General features: G+C 59.8%; 2 protein-coding genes across 4 annotated transcripts; both read right to left on the bottom strand.

Annotated features, from left to right (window-relative positions):
• Nucleotides 1-541: 541 nt before the first annotated feature.
• Nucleotides 542-13,159, bottom strand: MTG1 (mitochondrial ribosome associated GTPase 1). Of its 2 annotated transcripts, XM_052660817.1 has the most exons (11): nucleotides 13,010-13,159; nucleotides 12,106-12,170; nucleotides 9,316-9,420; nucleotides 6,979-7,059; nucleotides 6,443-6,499; nucleotides 6,157-6,247; nucleotides 4,961-5,022; nucleotides 4,619-4,715; nucleotides 4,312-4,393; nucleotides 1,295-1,407; nucleotides 542-1,036 (listed from the first exon to the last, which is right to left on the bottom strand). In XM_052660817.1, exons 1-11 carry the CDS (start codon nucleotides 13,119-13,121, stop codon nucleotides 897-899), a joined length of 1,005 nt encoding a protein of 334 aa, XP_052516777.1. In that variant the 5' UTR covers nucleotides 13,122-13,159; the 3' UTR covers nucleotides 542-896. The 2 variants fall into 2 exon arrangements, with proteins under 2 accessions (XP_052516777.1, XP_052516776.1); XM_052660816.1 differs by having other exon boundaries at nucleotides 6,157-6,499.
• A 3,828-nt stretch (nucleotides 13,160-16,987) lies between these two features.
• On the bottom strand, nucleotides 16,988-25,569 carry PAOX (polyamine oxidase). Of its 2 annotated transcripts, none has more exons than XM_052660948.1 (7): nucleotides 25,330-25,569; nucleotides 24,299-24,785; nucleotides 23,476-23,675; nucleotides 21,027-21,279; nucleotides 20,286-20,401; nucleotides 19,679-19,836; nucleotides 16,988-17,346 (listed from the first exon to the last, which is right to left on the bottom strand). In XM_052660948.1, the coding sequence occupies exons 1-7, from the start codon at nucleotides 25,511-25,513 to the stop codon at nucleotides 17,203-17,205; spliced, it is 1,542 nt and encodes a 513-aa protein (XP_052516908.1). In that variant the 5' UTR covers nucleotides 25,514-25,569; the 3' UTR covers nucleotides 16,988-17,202. The 2 variants fall into 2 exon arrangements, with proteins under 2 accessions (XP_052516908.1, XP_052516909.1); XM_052660949.1 differs by having other exon boundaries at nucleotides 20,286-20,398.
• Nucleotides 25,570-27,337: the final 1,768 nt, after the last annotated feature.

Genomic DNA, 27,337 nt, shown 5'->3' with positions numbered 1-27,337 from the left:
TTCAGGTGTGAGCACAGCAACGCTGGGTGCCGTCTCATCAGCTGGAAGGTGCTCGGAGGCGGCAGGGAGGCCTGGGGTCTCCACTGACCACCCTGGCTTGTGCTCAAGCCAGGCTGTGAGCAGAGCGGCCCTGGGCACCAAGGGGACGGGGCTGCTGGCTTCTGCCACGGCTCCTCGGGACCTCCTGTGTGTGTGTGTGTGTGTGTGTGCACGCTTCAGTGGTGAAATAAACTCTGCTGCCAACCAGACCGTTCCTTATTGTAGGACCAGGACGCTCAGGAACCTGTCACGCGAGCCCTTGGGTGCTGAGCAGGGGCTCACGGGGCTGCACAGTGAGAGGGCCAACCTGGAGCCTCCTGTGTCCACACTGCCTGCATTCTTGGGTGTGGTGCCCAGATGCGCTCATCCTCCCAGACTGAGCTCCGGGCTCCGCAAGACCAGACGGGGGTGGCCGAGCCCGAGCCAGGGCCGCAGAGGCGCTGTGACCGTTTGAAAGTCTTCAACAGGAGGTCCCAGCAGGGCAGCACCCTGGCGACTCAGTCCTCCCTGATGGGCCCGGCCGAGCTGTGCTCAGAGACAGGCCTTTTAATGTAAAATTTTAAAGTTACAGATGATGGTTTCAACTCCTGAGAAAATGCCAGCTTCTCCTTAGGAAAGGAGCTGAGAGACACTGAACACGAGAGAGTATCCCCCCCAGGCCTGGCACATGGGACGCCTACCACCCTGACACCCACACTCAGGCCTGTCCGCTGGGACCAGGGGCCGGCTATGGGGCAGGAGGGCTCGGCCTCCTCCCTGGAACAGAGACCCAGTGTGGTGAGCAGCGTGGGGACTCTGGGAGTCCAACCCCAGCCGCAGAGCTGAGGGCAGGGGCCAGGCCCTCCCGCCAGCCCAGCTCACGGCTCCTCCTCCTCTGTGGAGCGGCCCTGCAGGAGGTCACAGTCCAGCATCACGGTGCCCAGCAGCCCGTTGCGGAAGGCCCGCAGGAAGTCTCGGGCGGCTGCAGGGTAGTCGGGCTGGATGACGTTCACGTTCCCTGGGAAGGCAGGAGGCTCTGGTGAGGAGGGAGCCCCACGTGGGGCCCAGTCCAACCCCCTCAGGCCCACGCAGGTGGGCGTCTGCACAGCACATTCAGGAAGAACACCTGAATTCACATGAGTGATGGCCTGGAGCTTCCAGAGGAGGCATGACCCGCCCTGCAGGCCTGGCCCCTCCCCTGCAGCCAAGGCAGAAAGCCCTCCCCCAACTCTGCTCTGGGCCCAAGCCCCACCCAGCCCAGGGCTGCCCGTCTCACCCGTGCCAGTCAGCACCTTCACCTTCTGGGTCTTCCTCAGCTTCACGGCCACCCGCTTCAGCACACTGGCGATGTCGTCACAGGCCTCGCCCAGGCCGTAGTGCTGCACGTACCTGCGGGCAGGCGGCAGTCACTGGCTCTCCGATGACCCCTTCGTGGGTGCCAGTGACCGCCTTGCAGAGCTGAGGGCCTCACCGACACCCACCTTCCACGTGGCCACAGCCAGCTGCCCCGAGACCCAGCCCCACACCGGGACCCTGGGTACACCTGCCAGGACAGCTGACCGTTCGAGGGGGTCTCCCTGCAGATCCTAACCAAAAGGGCCGGAGCGTTCCCGATGACAGTCCCAGGGCAGGAATACCAAGACACCTGCCACCCGAAGGTCAGGGGCAAGAGCTGCCAGGCGCACACAGCGGGAAAACAGATCCATCGGAGCAGAAAACCGGTCAGCTGGAACCGACCCAGACGCCAGAATCCAGAGACCCTGAATCAGTTATTAGAACTGCATTCCCTGTGGTTACAAAGCAAAGAACCCACAAAGGAGACAATAAAAAGAAATAATCCGAATCTAACACCTAGAAGAAAACACTATGGAACACACCCTGAGGGAATCAAAGCAGCTCGGACTCCGCAGGGGGGAGGGTGAGGGAGCTGGGGGCCCAGCGGCGCTGAGCCAGCGCTCCCGGAGCCAGAGTGGGTGACAGAGGCCTGCACCCACGGTCAGAGCCTGGGGACAGCCCTGCGCGGACGGGGACAGCGGCAGGAGCCGCCCACACGCGGCGCAAGCTGCACGGCCTCGGGGGTGAGAGTCAAGGGCTGAGCACAAGCTGAGAAACGAGAAGAAACCATGCCGGGGCCCAGAGTCACAAGCCGCCCGAACGCTCGACAGAGAGAAGCCTTCACAGCAGCCAGAGCGCCACACGGACAGAGCAGAGGGACAGAGGGCGGACCCTCGTCAGAAGCCGCTCCTCTGCAGACAGGCCGTCCACCTAGGGCTCTGCCCGCAGGGCAAACTCCCTTCAAAAAGGAAGGTGAAATGAACACATCCTCAAACAGCAGCTGCATGGCCACTGGCAAACCAGGGAATCCTCGGCAGGGAGACGGCCCCAGAGGGCGGGGGCCCCAGAGCAGACGGGGCGAGCCGCGGCCCGCGAGGCTCAGGGCAGACCGCCGAGACTGTCTTCACTTTACACCCAAGTTTCAGGAAAGCGCAGCAGCATGTCGGCTGCAGAGAGTAACACATGTCACAACACTGGCCCAGAGGTGAGGTCTGCAGACGGGAAAGGCCCTCAGGCCTCACGGCACTAACGCCACCCTGATGTCCAGCAAACCCTGGAGCCGCCTCCGCCCAGGTTCCAGGTAACAAGCTGACAAGAGGGAAGCATGAAGAGCGTCTGAGGGACTTCCCTGGTGGTCCAGGGGCTCAGACTCCACGCTCCCAGTCCAAGCGGCCGGGGTCAACCCCTGGGCAGGGACCAGATCCCACAAGAGCCCGCTGCTGTGACTAAAGATCCTGCACGCTGCAACTGAGACGCGGCGCAGCCAAGCAAGCTAAAGAGAAGGCATCTGACTTATCTGAAAAAGGCCCAAGAGAGACGAGAAAAGGCGCACACGATAGCTGTGTTGAAGGCAAGATGAAGATGCGACCTGACGTCAGTGACCAGTCAGACGCGAGTAGCCTCGACCTCTAACATGAAAGCAGAAACGGTCAGACTGGGCGGGAAGCGAGGGCCAACTACATGCAGCAATAAACATATTCTAAATGTAGAGACACACCAGCTCCACTAAGGAGACGGGGAGGACACACGAGGGAGACTTCAGAGCAGAGACTCTCCTGTCCAGGATACAGGAGGCCACGTCCTCAAGTCCCCAGGAGAACACGACCTCCCCGGGATGCAGAGCTGGGAAACGTGAGCAGCGAGCAGCACCGGCGGCCGGGGGCGAGCCCATCTCCTGCCCCCAGCAGTAACGAAAGGACAGTCAGCAACGCGGAAACAAGGGAGGAGCACGGGCCGGCGGCAACCAACAGAACAAAACCCAGAGGTCAGAGAGTGGGAACCAGAAGCTGGTTCTGTGGGGAAAACCAAAAACCTGGCCTGGCATCCTCAGGGTCCTAAAGGACATCTCTGGGGCCCTGCAGGACACGGGCACTCTCACCGTCCTCGCTGGTGAGGGCAAACCAACTGGGCATGTGCACAGTGGCCGCCTGCACTGCCCAGTGTGAGAACACGGACGAACCCAGGGATGAATGCCCAGCCAGGCGGCCACTGCCAGGCAGGGAGGCTGCACACACGGCTCCACCTGTGAGACCCTAGAAAGTGGCAGGGAGCAGGTGGGACAGGGAGGGGGTTACACAGCAGCACAAGAAACAGGGTTTCCTGGACTGTGGAACAGCTTCACATCACTTTGCCAACAAACGTCCGTCTAGTCAAGGGTATGGTTTTTCCAGCGGTCATGTATGGATGTGAGAGTTGGACTATAGAGAAAGCTGAGTGCCAAACAATTGATGCTTTTGAGCTGTGGTGCTGGAGAAGACTCTTGAGAGTCCCTTGGACTGCAAGGAGATCCAACCAGTCCATCCTAAAGGAAATCAGTCCTGAATATTCATTGGAAGGACTGATGCTGAAGCTGAAGCTCCAATACTTTGGCCACCTGATGCGAAGAACTGGCTCATTGGAAAAGCCCCTGATGCTGGGAAAGATTGAAGGCAGGAGGAGAACGGGACGACAAAGGAAGAGACGGTTGGATGGCATCACTGACGTGATGGACCTGAGTTTGAGTAAACTCCGGCAGTGGGTGATGGGCAGGGAGGCCTGGCGTGCTGCAGTTCATGGGGTTGCAAAGAGGCGGATACGACTGAGGGACTGAACTGAACGGCTTCACAGGTGCAGCCACATGTCACAGCGTAGTGACCTGTACACATGAAATGGCCACAGACTGTCTACAGCACCCTGACAGGGCTGGTCCCCCAGTTACGCTTAGTGAGGCCGGGGACGAGGGCCTGGCCCTGCACTCACCCCAAGAGCTGGTGCCTGTTGAGGGTGTAGAGAAGGTAGTCAGCCAGGGTCTCCTCGCCCACCAGGTGGTCCAGCACGGCTCCTGGGGACAGGCAGCGAAGGGCGAGCGCTTCAGCTTGCTCCCTGCCCTCCCTACCCCCGCAGTCGAGTGGGAGGAGGGCGCCCCCTCCAGCGTGGGCCAGGAGGCCCGATGGGCTCAGAGGGTGCCAGGGGTGCCAGCTGTGAGCAGCCAGGCCGAGCACAAGCCGCCCAGCCTGGGAGCCTCAGGGCCTAGGAGCCTGCTGTGGGTGGTGGGGGTCGGGCTCACCACACAGGGCCAGCTTCAGGCCTGTCTCCACACTTGGAATCCGAGGAGCCAGCACCCCGGGGGTGTCGAGCAGGAACATCAGCGGCCGCTCACACACCTGTGGGCAGAGGGTGGTCAGCTGGCCTTCTGCCTGAGGCTAGAGGAGGCCCTGGCACCTGCCTCCCAGAGTCACTGCCACCAAGCTCTCAGCATCCCCACAGGATGCCAGTGCTTAGTGATGTGGAGAAGGAACCCAGCAGCCACCTTGCCCCAGGAGGACAGGCTCTGCCCTGACCCTGCATGCCACTGGGATGGGAGACACCTGAGCCCTGGCCCAGGCGTGGTGTGAGGACAAGGCCCTACCTGAATCCTGGACATCACAGCTCTGGTGATCCCAGGCTCGCCGCCCACCCTGGTGGCTTTTCCTGCAGGATGAAAGGGAGACGTCAGTCTGTCAAACCCCCAGGCAGATACGCTAGATGAGCAGCGATGCACATGGGAGCCTAGCGGGGCCCAGCGAGGCCACAGCAGGGAGAGAACCGCCTCCTAGGCGCCACGACCCGCTGAGGCATGGCCGTGACAGCTGGCCAGGGCTGCCTGTTGGCAACGCCTTCCTCCCTGCAAGGCCGGCACCGCCTCGGGAGTGCCCACAACGGCCCATCCGTGGGGCTGCTCCTGACACTGGTCGCCCCGGGTCCCAGCTCAGGGAGTGTCCCAGGCAGACCCTCCCCCTGTGCTGTGCAACACGCATCCATCAGCATGCGGACAGGTAAACAAAATGTGCTTCGTCCACACAGAGGAGCGTCATTCAGCCTTAAAAAGGAGGGAAACTGTGGCTCATGCTACGACATGGCTGGACCCTGAAGAGTTAGGCTCCATGGAATGAGCCCAGCACAGTTCAGATCCTGTGAGTCCAGGTACGAGGCACCAGAGGACCAAATTCATACGACAGGAAGCAGACCAGAGGTTCCAGGGGCTCCAGAGGGCAGGCCCACTTGTGTCTGGAGGCTGATAGTGTGAGGCTTGCACAGCACTTAATGTACTCATGTCCTTAAAGCCACAATTACAGGAAAATAAGCAACAGCTGCCTGCAACAGCGCTCCAGCAGCAGCAGCAGCAGCCTGAGGTGACGGTCCAGCACAGGTGTGTCTCGGGGAGGTTCCCAAAGGACACACTCGTGCAGAACACGGGTCAGCACGGACTTGGTGTCAAACGCCAGCAGGCATGAGACACAGGCCGGGAGAGCCCTCCCCAGGGCCCGGCCTGACGTCGCACCCACGCTTCCCACACGCCCTGAGCACAGCGGGACACAGAGACAAAGTAACGGGAGTACAAAATCGCCCCTGTTTAGAACCTGCATATATTAAACATTTAAAGACAGAAAGCGAATGAAGTGTAAAATGTAAAAGGGAATGACTGTCTCACCAGCTGACTGCACACCAAGCTGTCAGCTGGGCCTCCTGGTGCCAACAGCCCCCTTGGTGAGCTGAGCTCTCAGGCTCTGGAGGGTCATCCCAGCACGAGAACCAGTGCCTGCCCCCCCCAACTGCAGGCAGTACCTTTCCTGAGGTGCTGCCTCCGCAGGGAGTTGATGAGCGAGGACTTGCCCACGTTGGGGACCCCAGTCACCATGACGCAGTGCTCTGCGTGCTGCAAGCGCAAGGGCAGGGGTTGGGCGCCACCCAGCCCGCACCCCCGCACCCCCACACCCCCAGCGTGCCCACCGGGGTGGGGCGCCCCACCCCACCTGCTGAGACCCGAGGTGGGGCCCCGGGGTGGGCTCAGCACTGGGCCTGGGTTTCCCAGCAGAAGGGGCGGGCCCTCGGCCAGTCCTGGCCCACCAACCTCTCCTCGGTGATAGCGGTAGCTGCTCCCAACCAGCTCCACGACCGTCGGGATGATCTGCAACCAACAACCACCAGGCACCTTCCGGTGGGAGCCTGGCCGCCCTCGGCCCCTGGAGGCGGCACTCCCGTTGGCGTCCCACCACCAGCCAGCGTGGTTCCGCACACGTCAGATGCAGGCTGTGCTCTGGGGAGGGGTGGGGGTGGCCGGGGCCCTGCCCCGTCCTTCTCCAGGAAAGAGGAGAGCCCAAGGGGGACAGCGGGCACTGCCACGCCTTCCAAAGACGCATGACAGCGGCGGAGTGCTCCACCTTGACCGGGAAACAGGCACAGACCGTCCATGGCCGCCTCCTACTTGGGACCAAGGGCATCTCTCGGCCCGACCCTGCTGTTCCCACCCCCAGTCTGCCCAGCCCGGGGGGTGACTATGCCCCGAACCCAACAACACTCTGCTTCCTGCAGAAGCACAGAGTGATCTGTGGTGTTCCTGTAACATTTTAAGCAAAAGCCTCAGAGCACAAAACGGAAGAGACCCACCTGCTTGACATTTTCGTCCTTCACACAGTTGGTAAAAACAACATGTTTCAGGCCTTCTCTTTCTAAGTGTTGTATAATTTTCTAAAAGAGACAAGACGTTTCCATCTCAAACACTAAATGAAGACATGGGCGGCGTCATAAGCGAGAGTCTGAGGATCTGCTCAAGAGCTGGCGACTCAAGAGGAGGCTGGGCCACCGGGGCAGGTGGCCTGAGGGCACATCAGGGGAGGGCAGGCCGGCCCCGGGGCGCCCCTGCCGCGGGCTCTGTGGGAGGACACGGGACGGGGCCATCCAAAACCACCTGCAGCCCTGGAGACGCTCGGCACTGGCCTCCACGCAGCCACGCCATCCCTCCTTTCCTCCCAACCAGCTTCCACAAAACAGGCCCCACTTAAAACTAAGGTTTGAACCCAGCTACAGAGTACACGGAATACTTTAAAGCCCCAAAGTAAACTGAAGTTAACATGAACCTACTGGCCTTAACGTGAAGCAGAATCACTGGGTGACTCTTAGTTTACAGCCAGTACTGCACTGCTGAGGCCTTGGGCTGCAAGTAGGTCCAACCAGGCCCCCCGACCAGGCCACCTCAAGGAGATCCAACCCGGCCCCCCGACCAGGCCACCTCAAGGAGGTCCAACCAGGCCACCTCAAGGAGGGCCAACCAGGCCACCTAACCAGGCCACCTCAAGGAGGTCCAACCAGGCCACCTCAAGGAGGTCCAACCAGGCCACCCAACGAAGCCACCTAAAGGAGGTCCAACCAGGCCACCTCAAGGAGGTGCAACCAGGCCCCCCAACCAGGCCACCTAAAGGAGGTCCAACCAGGCCCCCCGACCAGGCCACCTAAAGGAGACCAGTCCTGAGTATTCACTGGAAGGACTGATGCTGAAGCTGAAGCTCCAATACTTTGTCCACCTGATTCGAAGAACTGACTCATTGGAAAAGACCCTGATGCTGGGAAAGATTGAAGGTAGGAGGAGAGGGGGACGACAGAGGATGAGATGATTGGATGGCATGAGTTTGAGCAAGCTCCAGGAGTTGTGATGGACAGGGAAGCCTGGCGTGCTGCAGTCCATGGGGTCACAGAGTCAGACACGACTGAGTGACTGAACTGAACTGAACTGCATTGTTTGATCAGCTACTGATTTACTTAAAGGAATAAAAAAGCCACTCATTGATTCAGTTAGTTTTGCTGATTTATTGTTTGCTATGATGATGCTGATGCAGGTCACGCCCACAAAGACTTCGTGAAGTCACACTGCAGGCTGCGTACAGATCTGCATGGGACGCCCCCTCCCAACCTGCAGAGGCAGACACAGCCCCGCCCCCCCGGGGGGCTGCTACCTCCTGTCCTTCCCAGACCCAGCTGCCTCCTGCAGGTGAGATCGGACACCCCCATCAGGCCACCTGATGTGCCCATCACTCCACAAGGATGAGCGTTTTGGAGCAGAAGCAACTGCTGGATGCTAAGACCCAAGTCTCAGCTAAGAAAAGCAACGGAAAGCTTGTGATGACAAGTAACTACAGCTGCCCCTGGAGTGAAAGCCAGCCGGGGATTCTGTCCTCGGGGCAGGAGGGATTCAACCAGAAGCCTGCGGGGAGGTGGGTTCGGATGGGAAACGCCTTCCCCTTGGGCACTCAGTGAACAAAGAGCCCTGGGGCTGGAGTGCCTGGGTTTCCCTGCAAACCTTGAGCTACAGGCCTATGGGTGGAGTTTAAAGAACTCAGTGTGCCACAGCCAACTAAGAAACCAGAACGCGTTCCTGCTGCTGCAGAAGGAAAAGCTACACACACGCAGAAGCTGGATCGATTTCAAGATCCTGGCACCTGCTCTCTATGCTTCTCTTATTCCGGGGCAATAGGCGCATCACCCCTGGACAGTGTCCCCACCCAGCAGGGCTCGGGGACACCCCCAGTTGCTTTGGGTCCCCCACCTTCCAGATCACTCAGGGGGCAGCAGGCAGCTCGCGGCTCAGACCAGGGATCTGGGAGGACAGTGGGAGCCAGCGCTGCTGCACCGAGAGGCCTCTGGGCTGGAGAGCCGGGCTACGGCCGCTCAGGAGGCAACCGGAACGTGAGCAGGCGAGAGGCAAGCAAGAGGCAGGCGCCCGCACCGCAGCTGCAAACACACGCCGCGTGCTCTCAGCCTCGAGGGCCCTGTGGCCGCTCTGTAGGAGCGCGGCTCCTCCCCTTGCCCATGGCTGGACCCCCGCTGAAGGATACAGATTCTCTGGTCACCTGGGTGACAGGTTAGTCAAAGGCTAGTTTGCTAAAGCACACAGGCCTGGGCAGACGGGCACCACGTCCACTCAGAGATCCAGTCAGATTTGAGCCGTACCTGCTGCTCCTTCAGATCTGCCAGGTCCATTTTGTTGAGGACGAGCAAGTGAGGCTTAAGCCCAAGGGTTTCCTGAAACAGAGGGTTTCGGCCTGACAGTGGAATGTGGCAAAATTAAGGCAAAATTCAATCAACCTGACCAGCCAACTGACACACTTTCCCTTGTCTTGTTATGCAGACTGGATCGCCTACAACAGGACGCCCTCGGAAGGAAAGGACAGTGTAGAAGCCTGTCTGGAAGCAGGCGAGCTCCAGCCAGCCCAACCCAGAGACCGAGCCGACCCCAAGTCCTGCACTCACCGCCCTGAGGGCCACCAAGCCTCTGCAGGCCCCCGACGCCTCTTGCAGACCAGAGGCAGGGCAGCGGCCCTCTCGTGGCTCCTCAAACAGGAATGATGGCGGCAAAAACAGAGCTCAGTGGAAGGTTCTGTGACTAGATCACTGTTTAGTTGCCAAAAGATCTGGTCACTCAGGACAAGTGCCTCCACGAGTCCTAACCAATGTATCTCATACCACCACAGCCACCCCGGGCATCCCCAGGGAGACCTCCAGTGAGCCCACCTCCTCACGCCAGGGCGGACCCTGTCTCCGCCAGGCGCCCCCGGCACTCACTGGGACACCAGCACATCGGGAGGGGAGGTGTGTCTGCAGGTCGGGGTGCTCAGCCCTTCCCTGGTGCCTGTCCCCAGGAGTCCCGAAGCCTCAGCATGCCCACATTCCAGGCACCAGTTAAGCTGCTGTGTCCCCACCCACACATCACAGGAATGAAAACAGCAACTTACTTCCTCCATGAACAGCACGATGGCCTCAGAGGTTAACCAAGCCCGAGCTAACTCAGAACACGGAGGCTCCCTCAAGGGGCCGTCCTGGAGGAGAAGTCAGCACACCCAGCGAGCAGAGGAGGGCGGGGCGGAGGCGCGCCCCACCCTCCCACCCCCCCACCCGCCCCTCCCCAGCACACGGGCAGCAACGGCAGGCGTCCTCGTTCAGAAATCAGACATGCAACTGCCAGCAAACCCTTCTGACTGGCGTGAGATTTTGTACGAACTGAAACATTTAGCCTACGGTAGAGAAGCTGGAGAGTTTCCTCAGAAACTCCAAGTAGAGATGGTGATGACTTTCGAACCAACACCTGTGTCTTACAGGGAGCCTCTAAACACAGCTCGGGTAAATACAGCAGAAACAGCGTGTGCAAAGCACGCTCATCACTGAGGGAGATCGTTCCCTCTTCTGATGCATCCTTTCGTACAGGAAGGAAGCCCGATTGGCAGCTACTTTCCAATGGAGGTTTCATGTCCCACCTAGAGCCTGCTATTGCTGCAGAAAGTTGGAAGGCACGGGTGTGCCAGGTGGAAACCTGAGACAGACGAGCTACCCTGTGTCAGAGGGGAGCTTCTGGGCCCCACACCAGGGATTCTGACTCACTGGCCTGGAAGTGGCCTAGATACCAGTATTTTCAAAAGCCTCCTGGGGGAATTCTAATATGTAACAAGGACTGAGAACCACTGCTTTAAATGTCAGCAATTTGGGGTCGCAAAGAGGCAGACACGACTGAGCGACTGAACTGAACTGAACTACGACAGGCGGCCCTGCTGGGCACTGTGGTGCTGACTAGGCCACAGCAGGCCCAGAGGAGAAGGCAGATGGAAACAAGCTAACGGCCAGGAATGCTCCTCGGGCCCTGTCCACCGCCTGACTCTGGAAGGTCTCCCCTGCAGCTTTGTACCCACTCCCAGCGGGGCTAGGGGAGGGCTCCCCTCACCAAGCAGTTCTCACCACCAGCTGGGGTCCTTCTGTCCAGCGCAACTCTGACTCCATCTACCTGGAGATGGCATCAGACCCCACGGTCTGGGCTCAGGAATGCCACCACCCCTCACTTCAAATAGCAACTGCAGTTGAGGTTTGACAGAAAACAGCAAAATTCTGTAAAGCAACTATCCTTCAATAAAAAGTACATTAATTTAAAAAAAATAGCAACTCCAAGTCCAGGTCGTCATCTGTCACTTCTGACCAACGGGCCTGAATCAGGGGTTCCCAAGACCCTTCCCTGGGTTCTAGCAAAACTAGTCTGGACAGTGGCTCAAGAAATTGAGAGAAACATTTCACTTATTGGATTAGACTTATGATCTGGCTTCCCTAGTGGCTCAGAGGTTAAAAAAAAAAATCGGCTGCAATGTAGGAGCTGCGTGCAGGACGCACAGGTTCAGTCCCTAGGTGGGGAAGATCCCTTGGAGAAGGAAATGGCAACCCACTCCAGTATTCTTGCCTGGAAAATCCCATGGACAGAGAAGCCTGGTGGGCTACAGTCCATGAGGTCACAAAGAGTCGGACACAACTTAATGACTAAACAACAGAAAGGACCCAACTCTGGAGCAGCCAGATGGAAGACATGTGCAGGGCTAAGGCTGGGAAAAGACGTGGAGCTTCCCCCCTGCAGGAGCCTCTCTGCCTGCATCTCCACATTCTCAGCAACCAGGAAGCTCTCCCCACCCCACCCCTCTACAGTCTGGGGCTTTATAGCAGCTTCATTACACAGGCGGGACAGAGTGAACCACTGGCCTTGGTGAGTGAACTCAACCTCCAGGCCCTAAGGTGGGGGTGGCAGGGGTAGGGCTGAAAGTTCTAACCCTCCCATAGCAAGGCTGGTTCCCCCAGCAACCAGCTCCCCCCTTAAGTGACCAAGGGTCTTTTCCAAAATCACCTCATTAACACAGCAAGAGACACCTTATCACACTCTTCACATAGGTCCTGCTTATTCTACGTGACCAGGTCACCACCACTGAAGGATATCCGGGCATCATGGACCTCGATTATGCAGTCCACCAGCCGCAGGCTGCCCTGCATCTTCTTCAGCCCTGGAAAACAGAAGAGGGACGCCTCAGGGGAGGGCGGGTTCCGAGCCTTTAATAAAGTAATACCGGGGCACAAGTGGTTGCTTCACAAGGTGGTGTTAAGTTCCTCCGGCACAGCAAAGTGAATCAAAGCACGGCCCCTCACGGCCCCTCACTCGGCCAAGCCCAGTCTTTCGGGCACACCAGCGGGCACACCTGCAAACATCCCCTGTGGTTCAGAGAGTAAAGAGTCTGCCCGCAATGCGGGAGACCCAGGTTCGATCCCTGGGTCAGGAAGATCCCCTGGAGAAGGGAGAGGCAACCCACTCCATTCTCATCTGGAGAATTTCATGGACGGAGGAGCCTGGCGGGTTACACTGCATGGGGTTTCAAGGAGTCGGACAGGACTGAGCGACTTCATTTTCTTTCTTTCTTTTCAAACATCTCGCCGCCACGGCCTGCTTCTCGCCCGCGGGCGCCCCGTCCCCCTGAGCAGGGGCCGAGGGGCGGCGCGGGCCGAGGGCCGCCACCCTCACACCGGGCGGCGCTGGGCTTGCAGGCGCTCTCGGAGCCAAGCTCCGAGAAAAGTAAGAACCTCGGAGGGTGCAGGCGAGAGACCGCCAGCTCGACCCACGCCTCAAGGTGCTCAGGTAATTAAACAGCCGACTTCAACCTGGAAAGTGCTTTCCTAGCCCTGCCTCATTCCGTCCCCAAATAGCGGCCAGGAAATCGTGTCCTTTTCCAAGCAGGTGGGGACACGGGCTTCGAGCCGAGTAACAGGGCCTGCCGCGGTCAGCTCACGAGCCCGCCCCGCGCGGGACCCGCGAGGAGCCGGGGAAGCAGCGCGCCCCGCCGCGCCTCACCCTTGGCCATGTGGCCCGGAAACCAGCGCGCCACGTCGCGACCTTCCAGAGGGAAGCTCTCCCGCCAGGCAGCCCGCGCGGCGGCGCAGAGAGTCCGCGGAGACAGCCTCATAGCTCCGCGTCCCGGGCCCCGCGCTGCAGTACGGACCGCTCCGCCCACGGACCTGTCCGCCGGGCTCGCGACCCCGCACAAGGGTTCCGGCGCACCACGCGGCCGGCGCGACCCGCGCATGCGCACGACGCTGCCTCGGCCCGCAGGCGTTTAGCGGCCGCTGCTGGGGCGGGGCCGGCGACCGGGGCTGGGGACGGGGCGGGGCCGGGGACCGGGGCTGGGGACGGGGCGGGGCCGGGGACGGGGCGGGGCCGGGGACGGGACGGAGCAGGGGACGGGGCGGGGCCGGGGACGGGGCGGGGCCGGGGACGGAGCAGGGGACGGGGCGGGGCCGGGGACGGGGCGGGGCCGGGGACGGAGCAGGGGACGGGGCGGGGCCGGGGACGGAGCAGGGGACGGGGCGGGGCCGGGGACGGGGCGGGGCCGGGGACGGGGCGGGGCCGGGGACGGGGCGGGGCCGGGGACGGAGCAGGGGACGGGGCGGGGCCGGGGACGGGGCGGGGCCGGGGACGGAGCAGGGGACGGGGCGGGGCCGGGGACGGGGCGGGGCCGGGGCCGGGGCGGGGCCGGGGACGGGGCTAGGGACCGGGGACGGAGCAGGGGACGGGGCTGGGGGCCGGGCTGGGTCCCTCGGGCGGGCTTCGGGGAGGGCTGCTAGCCAGGGGCGCACCCGCGCAGTTCCGGGAGTTCTCAAGGGTCCAGTCTTCATTAAATTAAGAAATACTGGTTCTTCCTTAACCATATTCTGAGTGACAGAATTTAGTAGTCCACTGTCAATTTTTACAAACTTGGTTAAATTTTTTCAGATATTTTAAATTTAACTGACAAGTGTGAGATCCTCTTTTTCAAGTACTCTGGGTTTTAATGTACAAACTCTTTGCAAACGCTGCAGTTCTGCTAAATTTCAGTTCAGTTCAGTTCAGTCGCTCAGTCGTGTCCAACTCTGCGACCCCATGAATCGCAGCACGCCAGGCCTCCCTGTCCATCACCAACTCCTGGAGTTCACTCAGACTCGCGTCCATCAAGTCCGTGATGCCATCCAGCCATCTCATCCTCGGTCGTCCCCTTCTCCTCCTGCCCCCAATCCCTCCCAGCATCAAAGTCTTCTCCAATGAGTCAGCTCTTTGCATGAGGTGGCCAAAGTACTGGAGTTTCAGCTTTAGCATCATTCCTTCCAAAGAAATCCCCAGGTTGATCTCCTTTAGAATGGACTGGTTGGATCTCCTTGCAGTCCAAGGGACTCTCAAGAGTCTTCTCCAACACCACAGTTCAAACGCATCAATTCTTTGGCGCTCAGCTTTCTTCACAGTCCAACTCTCACATCCATACATGACCACTGGAAAAGACATAGCCTTGACTAGACGGACCTTAGTCGGCAAAGTAATGTCTCTGCTTTTGAATATGCTATCTAGGTTGGTCGTAACTTTTCTTCCAAGGAATAAGCGTCTTTTAATTTCATGGCTGCAATCACCATCTGCAGTGATTGTGGAGCTCCCAAAAATAAAGTCTGACACTGTTTCCACTGTTTCCCCATCTATTTCCCATGAAGTGATGGGACCGGATGCCATGATCTTCATTTTCTGAATGTTGAGCTTTAAGCCAACTTTTTCACTCTCCTCTTTTACTTTCATCAAGAGGCTTTTTAGTTCCTCTTCACTTTCTGCCATAAGGGTGGTGTCATCTGCATATCTGAGGTTATTGATATTTCTCCCAGCAATCTTGATTCCAGCTTGTGTTTCTTCCAGTCCAGTGTTTCTCATGATGTACTCGGTATATAAGTTAAAAAAGCAGGGTGACAATATACAGCCTTGATGTACTCCTTTTCCTATTTGGAACCAGTCTGTTGTTCCATGTCCAGTTCTAACTGTTGCTTCCTGGCCTGCATACAGATTTCTCAAGAGGCAGGTTAGGTGGTCTGGTATTCCCATCTCTCTCAGAATTTTCCACAGTTTATTGTGATCCACACAGTCAAAGGCTTTGGCATAGTCAATAAAGCAGAAATAGATGTTTTTCTGGAACTCTCTTGCTTTTCCATGATCCAGAGGATGTTGGCAATTTGATCTCTGGTTCCTCTGCCTTTTCTAAAACCAGCTTGAATGTCAGAAAGTTCACAGTTCACCTACTGCTGAAAACTGGCTTGGAGAATTTTGAGCATTACTTTACTAGCATGTGAGATGAGTGCAACTGTGTGGTAGTTTGAGCATTCTTTGGCATTGCCTTCTTTGGGATTGGAATGAACACTGACCTTTTCCAGTCCTGTGGCCGCTGCTGAGTTTTCCACATTAAATCTCTTGAACACAATAAGCCTGAAATTCTCTTCATTGCAGCAATATTCCGGTGTAAGTATAGTCAGATTTTAGCTTTTTTTTTCTTTTTTTGCTGTGCTACAGGGCTTGCAGGAGCTATTTCGTAACCACGGATTGAACCCAGACCATTGCGGTGCAAACCCAGAATCTTAAACACTAGGCCACAGGGAAGTCCCCAGATTCTACCTTTAAACGAGAAGCCTGGGCTGCTGCTCACTGTGCTGTGTTGTAAGAGTGTGAAGCTACTGGGGTTCTTTAAACAAGCTCCTAAAACTCTAAAGATGCTCAGATTCTCAGCTCAAAGATACCGTTACTATCATCTGGATGGCCCTAAGCCTAATACTCAGGGCGAGCTGTTCCTAGGGCTGAGACAGGCCCTCCCGTGGCTGAGTGAGACCCCCTGGGCCCCCTGCGCAACCTCCCAGACCTTCCTCACTGAGCTGCCCTCCCCACCCAGACAGCCTCAGGCCTGCAGGCAGACTCACCAAAGCTGAGGCAACAGAGAGCTGTGTGCCTGACAAACGCTGCCCTTCCACAGCGCTAGGACCGAAGAACTAAAATAAAACCTGCCAAATCCCGGGATTCCTCTTCAGCTGTCTTACTGGCAGGTGCTCCAAGCAAAGCAGCTCCAGGGACACAAGGGAGGGGATACCCAGACAGACCTTTGGGGGCAGAGATCCCCGGGAGGGCGTCGACCTAAGACGAGAAGGTGCTGGGCTGAGGGCACGGCCAGCACCACGGCTGACAGTCTGGCCACTTGGGGCTGGAAAGGAGCCCAGTGGCAGTTCTTGGGGCATGCACACACTCCTCCAGGGCCCACACGCGAAGCAGGACAGACCATGCAGCCCGAGGTCCCAGGAGGATCAGGAGCCACTGACCTCGAGGGGGCCCCATGCGTGCGGTGTGGAGCCCCAGCCTCTGCAGCTCCCTGCTGCCCTCTGCAGGCCAGTCTCCAGCTGCACGGCCTCCGGGGACAGTCCTGGAAAGACGCCCACACTCTGCTATGGCAGCTGTGAGACGCCACTGCCAACCCCACCCGAGGCCTCTGACCTTTCCTTGGCTGTGAGATGGGGGCCACGCAGCCGCTTCCCTGGGACACTTCGAGGATGCAGTGAAATGAGATGGGGGCAGCTGAGCACACCACCAGGCCCCCCAAGGGCTCCCCACATTTATGCCAACACTTCCCAGGGCACCCTGTTCCTCTGTACTCTTCAGGCCTCACTGTTCGCTTCCTCCAGAAAACCTTGGGCCAGCAGATCAGAACCGGGTGCCCCATCCCCGGTGAACTCCCATCTCCCACTTGCTGGCCCTCACCTGGCCCACAGGGCAGCCGGTGCCTGGTGAAGGGTCTGTGGACTCACACCGGGGAGGCCTGCCAGCTCCGCCGCCACTGCAGTGAGAACGCGGGGACTGGGGAGCACAGCCAGGGTCCCAGGTGTCTGAGGCGGGTCACGTGCTGGGGGCACAGAGCCCTGCAGTGACCAGGGCCGGGGCAAGACGAGAACAGACGGCCCGGGCTGCAACTCGGAGGCGTAAGTACGACTCGACACAGGCTGTTTTACACACTTTTATGTGCCACCGACGGCGGCAGCGGCAGCATCCCACGTCTCCCTCCTCCAGGAAGACTGTGCTCAGCTCAGGCTCAGCCCTGACCGGGATCCAGCAGCTTGAGAAATGAGGGAGCTGACCCCGGGTGGCCACATCCCAAGCCCGCCTGAACCTCGTCCATCACAGGACAGGGTAGGGCCAGCCTCCCACACCCCAGCACTGGGAGCTCAGAGCCTGGGCTCGGGCCACTGGGCCTGGGGGTCCCACAGCGTCACGAGCCGGTCAGCCTCCCTCCAGCCAGACAGCAGAGCCCCGTGCGTGGTGGAGTAAAACGCCCGGTGTGTGGCTTCCCCTGCGAACAGCACCTGGAGCTGGAAAGAAGGGGGTGGTCAGCTGGGTGCCAGGCCTCGGCCGCCAGCCCCACACCTGTCGCCTGGGCTGCAGAAGTGATGGCAAATGTGGTGCCTTGCTCCTGCCTTAACCCAGTACCCTGATGCGGTTGGGCAACAAGGACCGGCACCCGGCCGCTGCCGCAGGAAGGAGCAGCAACAGTGAGGACCCCTCGGAGCCAGCACACCCGGAATCCAGCACAGTCTCAGAGCGGAAGACCCATCAGGCGGTTCTGGAGAGAATCTGAACATCGCCCAAAACACAGAGCAAAACACCAGAGAGGGAAATTAGCAGGGAAAAGATGAGAAAATTCTAGGGCCAGCTCAGAAGTACACCATCCAACTAGAAATCCAGAAAAAGAAAAAGGGGGAAAAAACCATGATGATATAGTTCAGGAGAATCCCAGATGACTGAATACACTCCGGAGGGCAGCACGGCTGGGCTCTGAGGCCCTGAGTGCGGGACCTCTTCTCCAAGCTTCACTGGAGCGAGGCAGCTGCCCTCACAGAAGGCCCTCACGGACGCCCCGCACAGCCACAGGGCAGCATGACCGCACCAAGGCCGCCACGTGGTGAGGAAGCCCAAGCCGCTCGGCGAGGCCTCAGGCAGGCCCTCTGGCCAACATGCCAGCTGTGCTCAGGGCAGACGTGAGAGAGAAGCAGCCTCGCGTGACCCAACCCGGCCCTGAATCACCCCCAGCTGAGGCCCTGGACATCATGGGCAGAAACAGCTGTCCCACCATGCCCACCTACAGAATTTAGCAGCCCAGGGAAGTGGTTGCTTCCACCACGAAAAAGAAGGCACCCTCGCAGCTCAGGTGTGGACAGTGCCCACAGCGAACAAGGTGTGTGCAGACAGCTCGTAACAAAACCACGTCATCGTGCCTGGGAGGGTGGGGAGAGGCCTGAGGGCTGGGTGCGCAGAGGCGCGGAAGAAAGCGAGAACTTTATGTGCTGTGGCCAGAATCCCATCAGCAATTCCTGAAAGTGAAGCATCAAGAAGCACTTAGAAGGACTTCCCTGGCGGTAGAGTGGTGAAGACTGTGCTTCCAATGCAGGGGGCCCGGGTTCCATTCCTGGTCTGGGAACTAAGATCCCACATGCTGTGAGGCATGGGAGGGAGTCAGTCAGTTCAGTCGCTCAGTCGTGTCCGATTCTTTGCAACCCCATGAACCACAGCACGCCAGGCCTCCCTGTCCATCACCAACTCCCGAAGTCCACCCAAACCCATGTCCATCGAGTGGGGGATGCCATCCAGCCATCCCATCCTGTCGGCCCCTTCTCCTGCCCCCAATCCCTCCCAGCATCAGGGTCTTTCCCAGTGAGCCAGCTCTCTGCATCAGGCGGCCGTGGGAGGCGGAGGCACGTGGAACTGAACAGGGAGTGCTGGGTGGCACGTGAATGCTGAGGGTGATGACAGTGCTGTAGCTGGGCGTTTTAAGACGTGGCCTCGGTCCTTAGAGACGCTCCCTGGAACACCCGCAGACAAAGCCTTGCCTGTGGGACGTGCTCACCAGCAAGGGAGTTAGGAGAGCAGGGAGACGCCAGGGGCAGACAGGTGTGAAGCTGGAGACAGGAACCCAAAGGCTCTGCCAACCTTTATGGCGTTGAAAGTTTTCCACAACTCAGTGCTTTGTAAAAACTGAAAGCGTTAGTCACTTGTTTCTGTCTGACTCTTTGTGACCCCATGGACTGTAACCCGCCAGGCTCCTCTGTCCATGGGATTCTCCAGGCAGGAAGACTGGAGTGCGTAGCTATGTCCTTGTCCGGGGGATCTTCCTGACCCAGGGACTGGACCTGCGTCTCCTGCACTGCAGGCAGGTTCTTTACCACTGAGCCACCAGGGAGGCCCCTTTGTAAACAGCAGCAGAACCATAATGGGAAGGAGTCTGAGGGAGGGTACATGCACGCACATGGCTGAATCACTTCGCTGGACGCTTGAAACTAACACAACATCGTGAAGCGACTGAACTTCAATTCTAAAAGACTGGTCTAGCAAGGCAGCAGCTTAATGTGGTATTCAGCAGTCAGAGCCAGCCTGAAGCACAGCCTGGCAAGGGTCAGCAGTGTGCCCCCGCCAGAAGGCTATATTGTGTTTTTATTATGTTAGCCATCTCTACAGAATGCTCTGACATTTCAAGCCACAGGTATGTATAATTCTGATTAAAATAACACGTTTCAAAAAGAAAGTGGACTCTGAGTCGCAGGGTCCTGGCCCGCTGACTGCAGCAGCAGCCCCAGGCTTCACGGGGCCTGTCCTGTCCCCAGGCCCTCTGTGGGACCCCGGTGCCCTCACCCGGCGGCTTCCTCCTACCTGCGCCCCCTTGCCGCCTGAAGGGAGGGGCTGGGCCAGCCGGTCCATGTCGTCCCCAGAGCTGCCCACAGCCACGTAGCTGTAGGAGCCCCGGGTGTACGGGGCGCTATGCCAGCAGGACCGCAGCACACTCCTGGGCGCGGGGAGCCGGGGGTTCCCTGGGCCAAGAGACACTCACGTTAGCCAGCAGCCCGCCCACCCATCCACAAGGAGCCTCCCACCGTTACGACCAAGCAGTTGAGAGTGAGACCACTGCTGGGGAGCCAAGCCCAGGGGGTGCGAGTGCAGGGCTCCCCTCAGGAGGCCCCTGAAGCAGCGTCCTGACACGCCCCGCTGCCTTTCCGAGCCTCGGCGTCTTGCCTGTAAAGCTCTGATTGCGGACATTCACATCCATCTTGGTGGCAGATTTTTAGAAAAGAGAAGTGGGAAGTGCTTGCAAAGCCATTTCAGTCTCCCAGAAAGGAGAACCCTCAGTGCCAGCTGACACGGGAAGGACTGTCCCCAGAGACCCAGGGCCGAACCCAGTTCCTCTCTGGGGGAGGTTTGGTCCCTGTCACAGACCAGCCACTCGGGTGGGAGGCAGCAGCGTGGCCCCTGCGGTCAGTACCTGTCACCCTGCGGAGCACCTTCGTCAGAGACCTGAGCACGTCCTCGTCCGACAGTGTCTCCATGAACTCGGACTCGAGCCCCGCGATGAAGCCACAGAGCACGTGGCTGGCCCTGCTGGAGAGAAGCGGAGCTGGACCAGGCCCGCCACACCCAGACCGGCTGTGCTGTGGCCAGCGGCTGCACCAGTGTGGGCTCAAAGCCCCGGGCCCCTTAACACAGGGTCTGCAAGGTCAGAACTCTCAGGGCACCAAGATGGTTCCTGCTGTCTCCACCGTCGAAGGCTGATGGGGACAGCTGTCCCTAGCACAGTCGGGGACTCTGTATCAAGTCCTGACCCTTCTACTCCTCTTTATAAAACCCTGCATGGAAAAAAAAAAAAATCCACACAATGGGCCGGAGGGAACTGGGCGTACCATGTGGACCCTGGCTTGGCCGCTGGGGTGAGCACCCCTGGGTCCTCAGCGAACACGTCTCATAAATGAGCAGAGAGTGTCTCTTAGAAGGAAAACAACTGCAAGTATTCACTGCACATTCCAGGTCCCAGGAGATGCCGACGAGCTGCACACGGTGGGCCTCTGTCTGTCCCTGCAGGGAGTGGGCTCAGGGGGTCTGTCTCACCACTTTAGGGTGCCCCTGGCGTCCCCCCGCATTTAAACGCCTCGAGGAGAATCAACACAGTGCCGGAACCCCGGAGAGCTCACACCCAGGCCTCCTCAGAGAAACCGGAAAGAACACGTACTGGAAGGGAGGCAGGACCCAAAAGCCAATAAGCTTCTTGAACCAGGTGTCGTGCAGTGCGGGGGCGGCGTCCTCCAGGGGCGACGTGTCCTCCCACACCACCTGGATGTGCTGGCAGTCCGGCTCCCAGAAGGGCTCCTTAAACTCCAGGAAGATTTTGTTGTTGGTCCCAAAGCCTATTTTCCTGATCGCTTCCACCTTCTCAGTGGGCAGTGGTGGCTCAAAGAAGGTGTCCAGATGTTTCTTTAAAAAACCTGAAATTCAAAATTGGACACCTTACGCCATGTCAGTCTCTTAAATGGGAATCGACAGCCACAGGAATGGGCCCTGAGCCCGTCAGAGGAGTCAGAGACAGGCGTCGGGGAGCCACGCAGGTGCCCTGCAGGCCGGGGCCCCAACAGCCAGCACTCAGTGGAGGGACAGGCAGGCCCCGAGAATGCCTGGCCACGCGGGATGAGGTGGCCCAGCCCCGGACCGCTCTGCGGGACAGGCCTGAGCCTGCTGCTTCTCAGGCTGCCCAGGGTTAGTTTGCAGGAACGGTGAAATACACAGGCTTCACCCAGAAGCCACAGGGAAACTGATCAGCATTTAGCCCGAAGTCAGACCACAAGGAGAGGAAACATTCTCAGCACAAGCCAACCTCGCTAGTTCACGAGAAAAAGACCAACCATCTGACAGGGAACAAGGCTCGGCCGTGACCGCTGCAGGCGGTGGGGTGCACCTCCCCAGCCAGCCTCTCGCTGCAGAGCTTCAGCACACCAGGTCCTGCAGGACTGGCCTTGGTCCCACACACATGTACCCAAACACACGTGTACAATGCTGTGTGCAACAGGACACGTGAAAAGTAACTTTCAGCTCAGTTCAGTCACTCAGTCGTGTCCGACTCTTTGTGACCCCATGAATTGCAGCACGCCAGGCCTCCCTGTCCATCACCAACTCCCAGAGTTCACTCAGACTCGCGTCCAAGTCAGTGATGCCATCCAGCCATCTCATCCTCAGTCGTCCCCTTCTTCTCCTGCCCCCAATCCCTCCCAGCATCAAAGTCTTTTCTTCACATGAGGTGGCCAAAGTACTGGAGCTTCAGCTTTAGCATCATTCTTTCCAAAGAAATCCCAGAGTTGATCTCCTTCAGAATGGACTGGTTGGATCTCCTTGCAGTCTAAGGGACTCTCAAGAGTCTTCTGCAACACCACAGTTCAAAACGGTATAATTAGCAGCACCTGCTGCTGCTGCTGCTGCTACTAAGTCGCTTCAGTGTCCGACTCTATGTGACCCCATAGACGGCAGCCCACCAGGCTCCCCTGGAGAATCCCTGGGATTCTCCAGGCAAGAACACTGGAATGGGTTGCCATTTCCTTCTCTAATGCAGGCATGCATGCTAAGTCGCTTCAGTCGTGTCTGACTCTGTGTGACCCTATGGACAGCAGCCCACCAGGCTCCTCTGTCCACAGGATTCTCTAGGCAAGAACACTGGAGTGGGTTGCCATTTCCTTCTCCAAATAAATGGTACCTACACATGAGAAAATACGGTGTAGCTATAAAGAACAAACGGGACAGGTGCCTGGCCCCCTGTGGACGGTGACAACACAGCCATAATGATGCACCCACTGACTGCAGCAGGCTCAGCGCCCACACCACAACTGTGCATGAGCCAGGCCATCCCTGTAAAAGAACAGAGCCTGTGGCAGACCTGTGTGCTGACTTGGAAAGGGAGGAGAAGCAACACTGCTAATAACGTGCAGCAGAGTCCCCCGTGGGAGAAGGAGCCAGTGCTGAGCAAGCCAATCCATGCCCAGCCCTCCCCGAAGGGGACAGGAGAAGCCGTGGCCCATGGGTGCGGGCGGGGCAGGCCAGACTCCTGCCCTTCACCTTCCAGCCATGCTGGCACCCGTTAGCTTTGTGAACTTGGGCAGTTAAGTGACTTCTCTGTGCTATCATCTGTCAAATAGGGGGTGGGGCAGAGATTTCCCAAGCTGCCAGAGAAGCAGATGAGATAAACAGGCAAACTTGCTTTCAGTTATCTCCACCTTTTACCAGGTTGCCAGCTCCTACTGCTAGATCTAAAGCATCAGGTCTGGGATTAAACAGGATTATGCCCACAGCTCCTTCCTCGATTACCACCGGGACCGAAACGTAAGACCTGGCTCTCCGCCCTCTCCACCTCGCTAAGAAAGCAGTGTGGTGAGCCTCAGGAGGCAGTCCCAACCCTTCTGTGAATTACCTCCCAAAGGAGCAGCATCCCCCTCCCCCGACCTTTCTCTTCCTGTGAAACCTCACTTCAAAGCGACCAGTTGCTACAAAGCACAGTGGAGTAGCTCTATCCCAAACTCAGAATGAAAACGTGAGCTCAGCAGCCAACGAGTGCCCCGGAGTGGATGAGGCTGGAGAAAGCCAGAGGCCGGGGCACCTGAATGGGAACTGGAGTAACCGACCAGAACAGCAGGCTTTACCTAAGGGCACGGTGACGACCACGTGATGGGCTGGGAAGCAGTCTCCATCCTCACATTCCACCAGCACAGGAAAAGTCTCCCCAGGAGCAGAAGCTTCCTGGAAGGACCCATTCCAGTGAATGGTCTTCACGGGTTTGTCAAAAACCATCACGTCCTTGGGCAAGGAGGCCATGATGCAGTCTGTGAGTCCTTGGTAGCCCCTGGGGGAAACAGAGGTGTCCCGTGGTCAGGACCAGGCGCCAGACCAGGGAGCTGCAGGGGGCTCTGGTCCCAGCTCAGCCAGGGAGGAGGGCAGGAAGGGAGGGGGTCTCACGGGAGGATTACAGGAGCAGAGCTCCCCAGGTTTTCGTGGCGAGCAGGTCCCTCCTCACCCAGCCCAGGGCTCCCACTCTGGGCATCTTCCCCGTCATAGCGCCCTCCCTGTACAGGGCAGTCCTGGAGGGTCTCGTGAGGGCCCCGTGAGGGGACAGCCACCCCAACACAGAGCAGGCCTGTCTGCCCATCTCTGAGGTCCAAGCCCCCACAGTGCTTACAGGCAGGAGGCCTCCTAAACCTGGGGGGAAGCAAGGCATTACAAGATGCATTTCCTTTTTTTAATCACTTTTTCTTGAGAAGAATTCTTTTCTTTTTCATAAGTGATCAAAACGATGGAAATAAATGACCAATCTCCCTAACACAGGAAGACAAAGAGCCCCTGTCCCTCTCACCCATCCCCTGCCTCCCAAAGCTTGGCCTCAGGTACAGGTAGGGACCCCCGGGGTGCATGGAGAGGGCCTGGGGAAGCACAGAGGGGCCTGTCTGGGTGGGAGGGGCAGGCACATACTCAGGAAAGGTGCAGTCCAGGCCCGGCAGCACCGTGTACTCCCCGAAAGGCGCGAGGGCCACCAGGTCCATGCTGTGGGTGCCGCTCACACAGCACTCCACATTGAACAAGTTCTTCAGGATGGCCAGTTTGAGCTTCTTGGTCTCCTCATCCTCTGTCCAGCTGGCCATGTGCTGGCGGATCTTCTCCTTGAGGTACTCCCCAACACTGGGTGGGGTGGTCTCAGCCGCCTGCAGGAACTCCCTGGTCTGGTCGATGAGACCGTGGAACAGCCTGGCCATCTCTGCCACCAGCTCAAGGCTCACACTCACCCCAGAGCTGGCGTAAGACACAGACGGCAGGCCCACGTGACCCCCAGTCTCGATCAGCTGGTTCTCCTCGGACAGGGCCTTCTCCCCGAGCAGCCCGTATTTGGCAGCCAGCCGGAAGACGGGGTTGCCCTCGGAGGGCCCATGGATCCAGTGGGCGCCCACCTCCACCACGCCACCTGGGAGCCATAGGAGAGGCCGCCTTGAGGTTCCCTGCCCTGAGTCCCTCCCCTTGCCACCCGCAGCCCTGCCCTTCCCAGATACGCTCTGAAAATCAGCCAGAGGCCCACAAGGTCCCAGAGGACCACACGCTCTGGCTGCAGGACCTGTCAGACCTGGCTTAGGGGAACACCCCCCGAGGGGGTGCTGGCCTGCACTTGCCTGGGAAGGATACTTGGAGGAAGGCCTGGGGGCAGAAGAGGCACCAAGGAGCAACCTGGAGGCAGGGGGTGGTGGTGTGGGGGGCTACCTGCGGCGGTCAGAACCAGGGCCATTGTGTAGTCACGGGTTCCCCTCCGCCGCAGCGGCCGACCCTGCTCACTGCGGGCAGCTGAGTTTCGGGGAGCAGTGAACTTCGGTAATTACGTGGGGCGGAGCGAGCATTCGCTCAAGGGACCAAATAAGGGTTCCGGGACGCCTAACCCTGGACGTAGGCCGAGCCAGGAGCAGGGCTCCGGAGGCACCGGCGGGGCTCCGGGAAGGGGTTCCGGGAAAGGCTGTTACCGAAGCTGTGCTCCGAGCGGATGCGGCCACCGGCGCGGGCCGTGGCCTCCAGAACCCGAAGGTGTGAGAAGGCCGGGTGGTGGCAGAGCCTCTGCGCCGCCCCCAGCCCCGCGATGCCGCCGCCCACCACCAGCACCCGCGGGCCGCGGCCCGGGGCTTCCGCCTGACGACCACCCGACTGCATCGCCGCCGTCCCGGGCGGTTCCGGAGAGTCCCCCGCCGCTAGGAGGGTCGTGGAGCCGGGAAGAGACCAGAGCAGGGGCGGGGATTCGGGGGGGGGCAAGGGGCGTGGCAGAGCCGGAGGAGGACGGGCGAGGGGCGGGGCCAGAGGAGGAAAGGGGCGAGGGGCGGGGCCGGAGGTGAAAGGGGCGAGGGGCGGGGCGGGAGGTGAAAGGGGCGAGGGGCGGGGCCAGAGGAGGAAAGGGGCGAGGGGCGGGGCGGGAGGTGAAAGGGGCGAGGGGCGGGGCCAGAGGAGGAAAGGGGCGAGGGGCGGGGCGGGAGGTGAAAGGGGCGAGGGGCGGGGCCAGAGGAGGAAAGAGGCGAGGGGCGGGGCCAGAGGAGAAAGGGGCGAGGGGCGGGGCCGGAGGTGAAAGGGGCGAGGGGCGGGGCGGGAGGTGAAAGGGGCGAGGGGCGGGGCCAGAGGAGGAAAGGGGCGAGGGGCGGGGCGGGAGGTGAAAGGGGCGAGGGGCGGGGCCAGAGGAGGAAAGAGGCGAGGGGCGGGGCCAGAGGAGAAAGGGCCGAGGGGCGGGGCCGGAGGTGAAAGGGGCGAGGGGCGGGGCGGGAGGTGAAAGGGGCGAGGGGCGGGGCCAGAGGAGGAAAGGGGCGAGGGGCGGGGCGGGAGGAAGAAGGGGGCGAGGGGCGGGGCGGGAGGAAGAAGGGGGCGAGGGGCGGGGCCGGAGGAAGAAGGGGGCGAGGGGCGGGGCGGGAGGTGAAAGGGGCGAGGGGCGGGGCCGGAGGTGAAAGGGGCGAGGGGCGGGGCGGGAGGTGAAAGGGGCGAGGGGCGGGGCCAGAGGAGGAAAGAGGCGAGGGGCGGGGCCGGAGGTGAAAGGGGCGAGGGGCGCGGCGAGGGGGGCAAGGAGTTCCAGCCCGGCCCGCCCCCCGCGTGGGCCTGGCTCCGCTGCGCGCGCGCCCGGGGGGTTTAGACGCAAGGTCTGGCCCACCGCGCGGGAAGGTGGCGGAGGGCCGCCCGGGAGTGCGAGGGCCAGCGCGGAGGGGTCGGTGTGTTATCCACCGGAGCCGGCGATGTGGGCGAGCGTCCCCACCGAGGGAGAATCGGGGCGGCCGACTGGCCTGTTCGGGTCGTGTCCTGGTCCTCAGGAGACGTGGGAACGGCGGCCAGGAGGCGGAGGAGGAGCCTCTTTTCTGCCTCCGATGCGCGAGCGAGCGCCTTCACCTCCAGAGCCCGTGGACCGCGGTGCCGAGGCGTCAGGGCGGATGGGGAGAGAGGACGACCCTGGTGTGAGTGTGTCCACAGTTACGTGTCTACATGCACAGGGTACAACACACGTGAAGTACAAAGTGCAAGATAAACAGTGAGTGGAGCACGAGTCCCGCCCCGCCCCGCCCCCGCCCGCCTCTCTGACCCAGGAAACAAGTTCTAGCCTGCAGGCATTTCTGGAGAATTATTCTGGTTCGGGCAAGTCTCTCCCTACAGCCTTGCAACGATTAGAAAGCGCCTGCTTTCTGCTACAAGGGCCATCGGGCTGCTCTGTAAGCACATCATCCTTCCACCCCTGGCCCTGCGGCTCCCACCGCTGCCCGCCGTGCCGCCGTGAGTTGGGGTGGGCCGGAAGGGAAGTTAGCTCCAGTCTGGGCAGGTGGTCCTTCTGTCTGGCGTCTTCCTCCATCTCCAGGCGCCCCTTCTCTCTCCCTGTGTTGCCCTCCTCAGTAATATAGCCTTGTTCTCCTTGCATCCACTCTGCAGTTTTAGTGAAGCCCAGAAGAGGTGTCTGGGAGGTCATTCTTTAAAGGACATTGCAAAGCTGAAAATATCTTCACTTTGCCCTCA

The sequence above is a fragment of the Budorcas taxicolor genome, chromosome 23, assembly GCF_023091745.1.
Source record: "Budorcas taxicolor isolate Tak-1 chromosome 23, Takin1.1, whole genome shotgun sequence".
Classification (NCBI taxonomy): domain Eukaryota; kingdom Metazoa; phylum Chordata; class Mammalia; order Artiodactyla; family Bovidae; genus Budorcas; species Budorcas taxicolor.
The sequence above is the reverse complement of the archived record's forward strand: the minus strand, read 5'-3'. Positions and strand labels throughout refer to the sequence as shown.

Bases quoted from the DNA above. Each gene is read 5' to 3' on its own strand.
- MTG1 (XM_052660816.1), bottom strand. From the start codon at position 13,121: ATGAGGCTGTCTCCGCGGACTCTCTGCGCCGCCGCGCGGGCTGCCTGG. The intron at 7,060-9,315 runs GTACGGCTCAAA...TGTCTCTTTTAG, and splicing joins CAGATCTGAAGGAGCAGCAG to AAAATTATACAACACTTAGA. The intron at 4,394-4,618 runs GTGAGCCCGACC...GCCTGTCCCCAG, and splicing joins CCTGAAGCTGGCCCTGTGTG to GAGCCGTGCTGGACCACCTG.
- PAOX (XM_052660948.1), bottom strand. From the start codon at position 25,513: ATGCAGTCGGGTGGTCGTCAGGCGGAAGCCCCGGGCCGCGGCCCGCGG. The intron at 19,837-20,285 runs GTACTGACCGCA...CTCTTGGCCCAG, and splicing joins GGTGCTCCGCAGGGTGACAG to GGAACCCCCGGCTCCCCGCG. The intron at 17,347-19,678 runs GTAGGAGGAAGC...CCTTCTTTCCAG, and splicing joins CAGGCGGCAAGGGGGCGCAG to CTCCAGGTGCTGTTCGCAGG.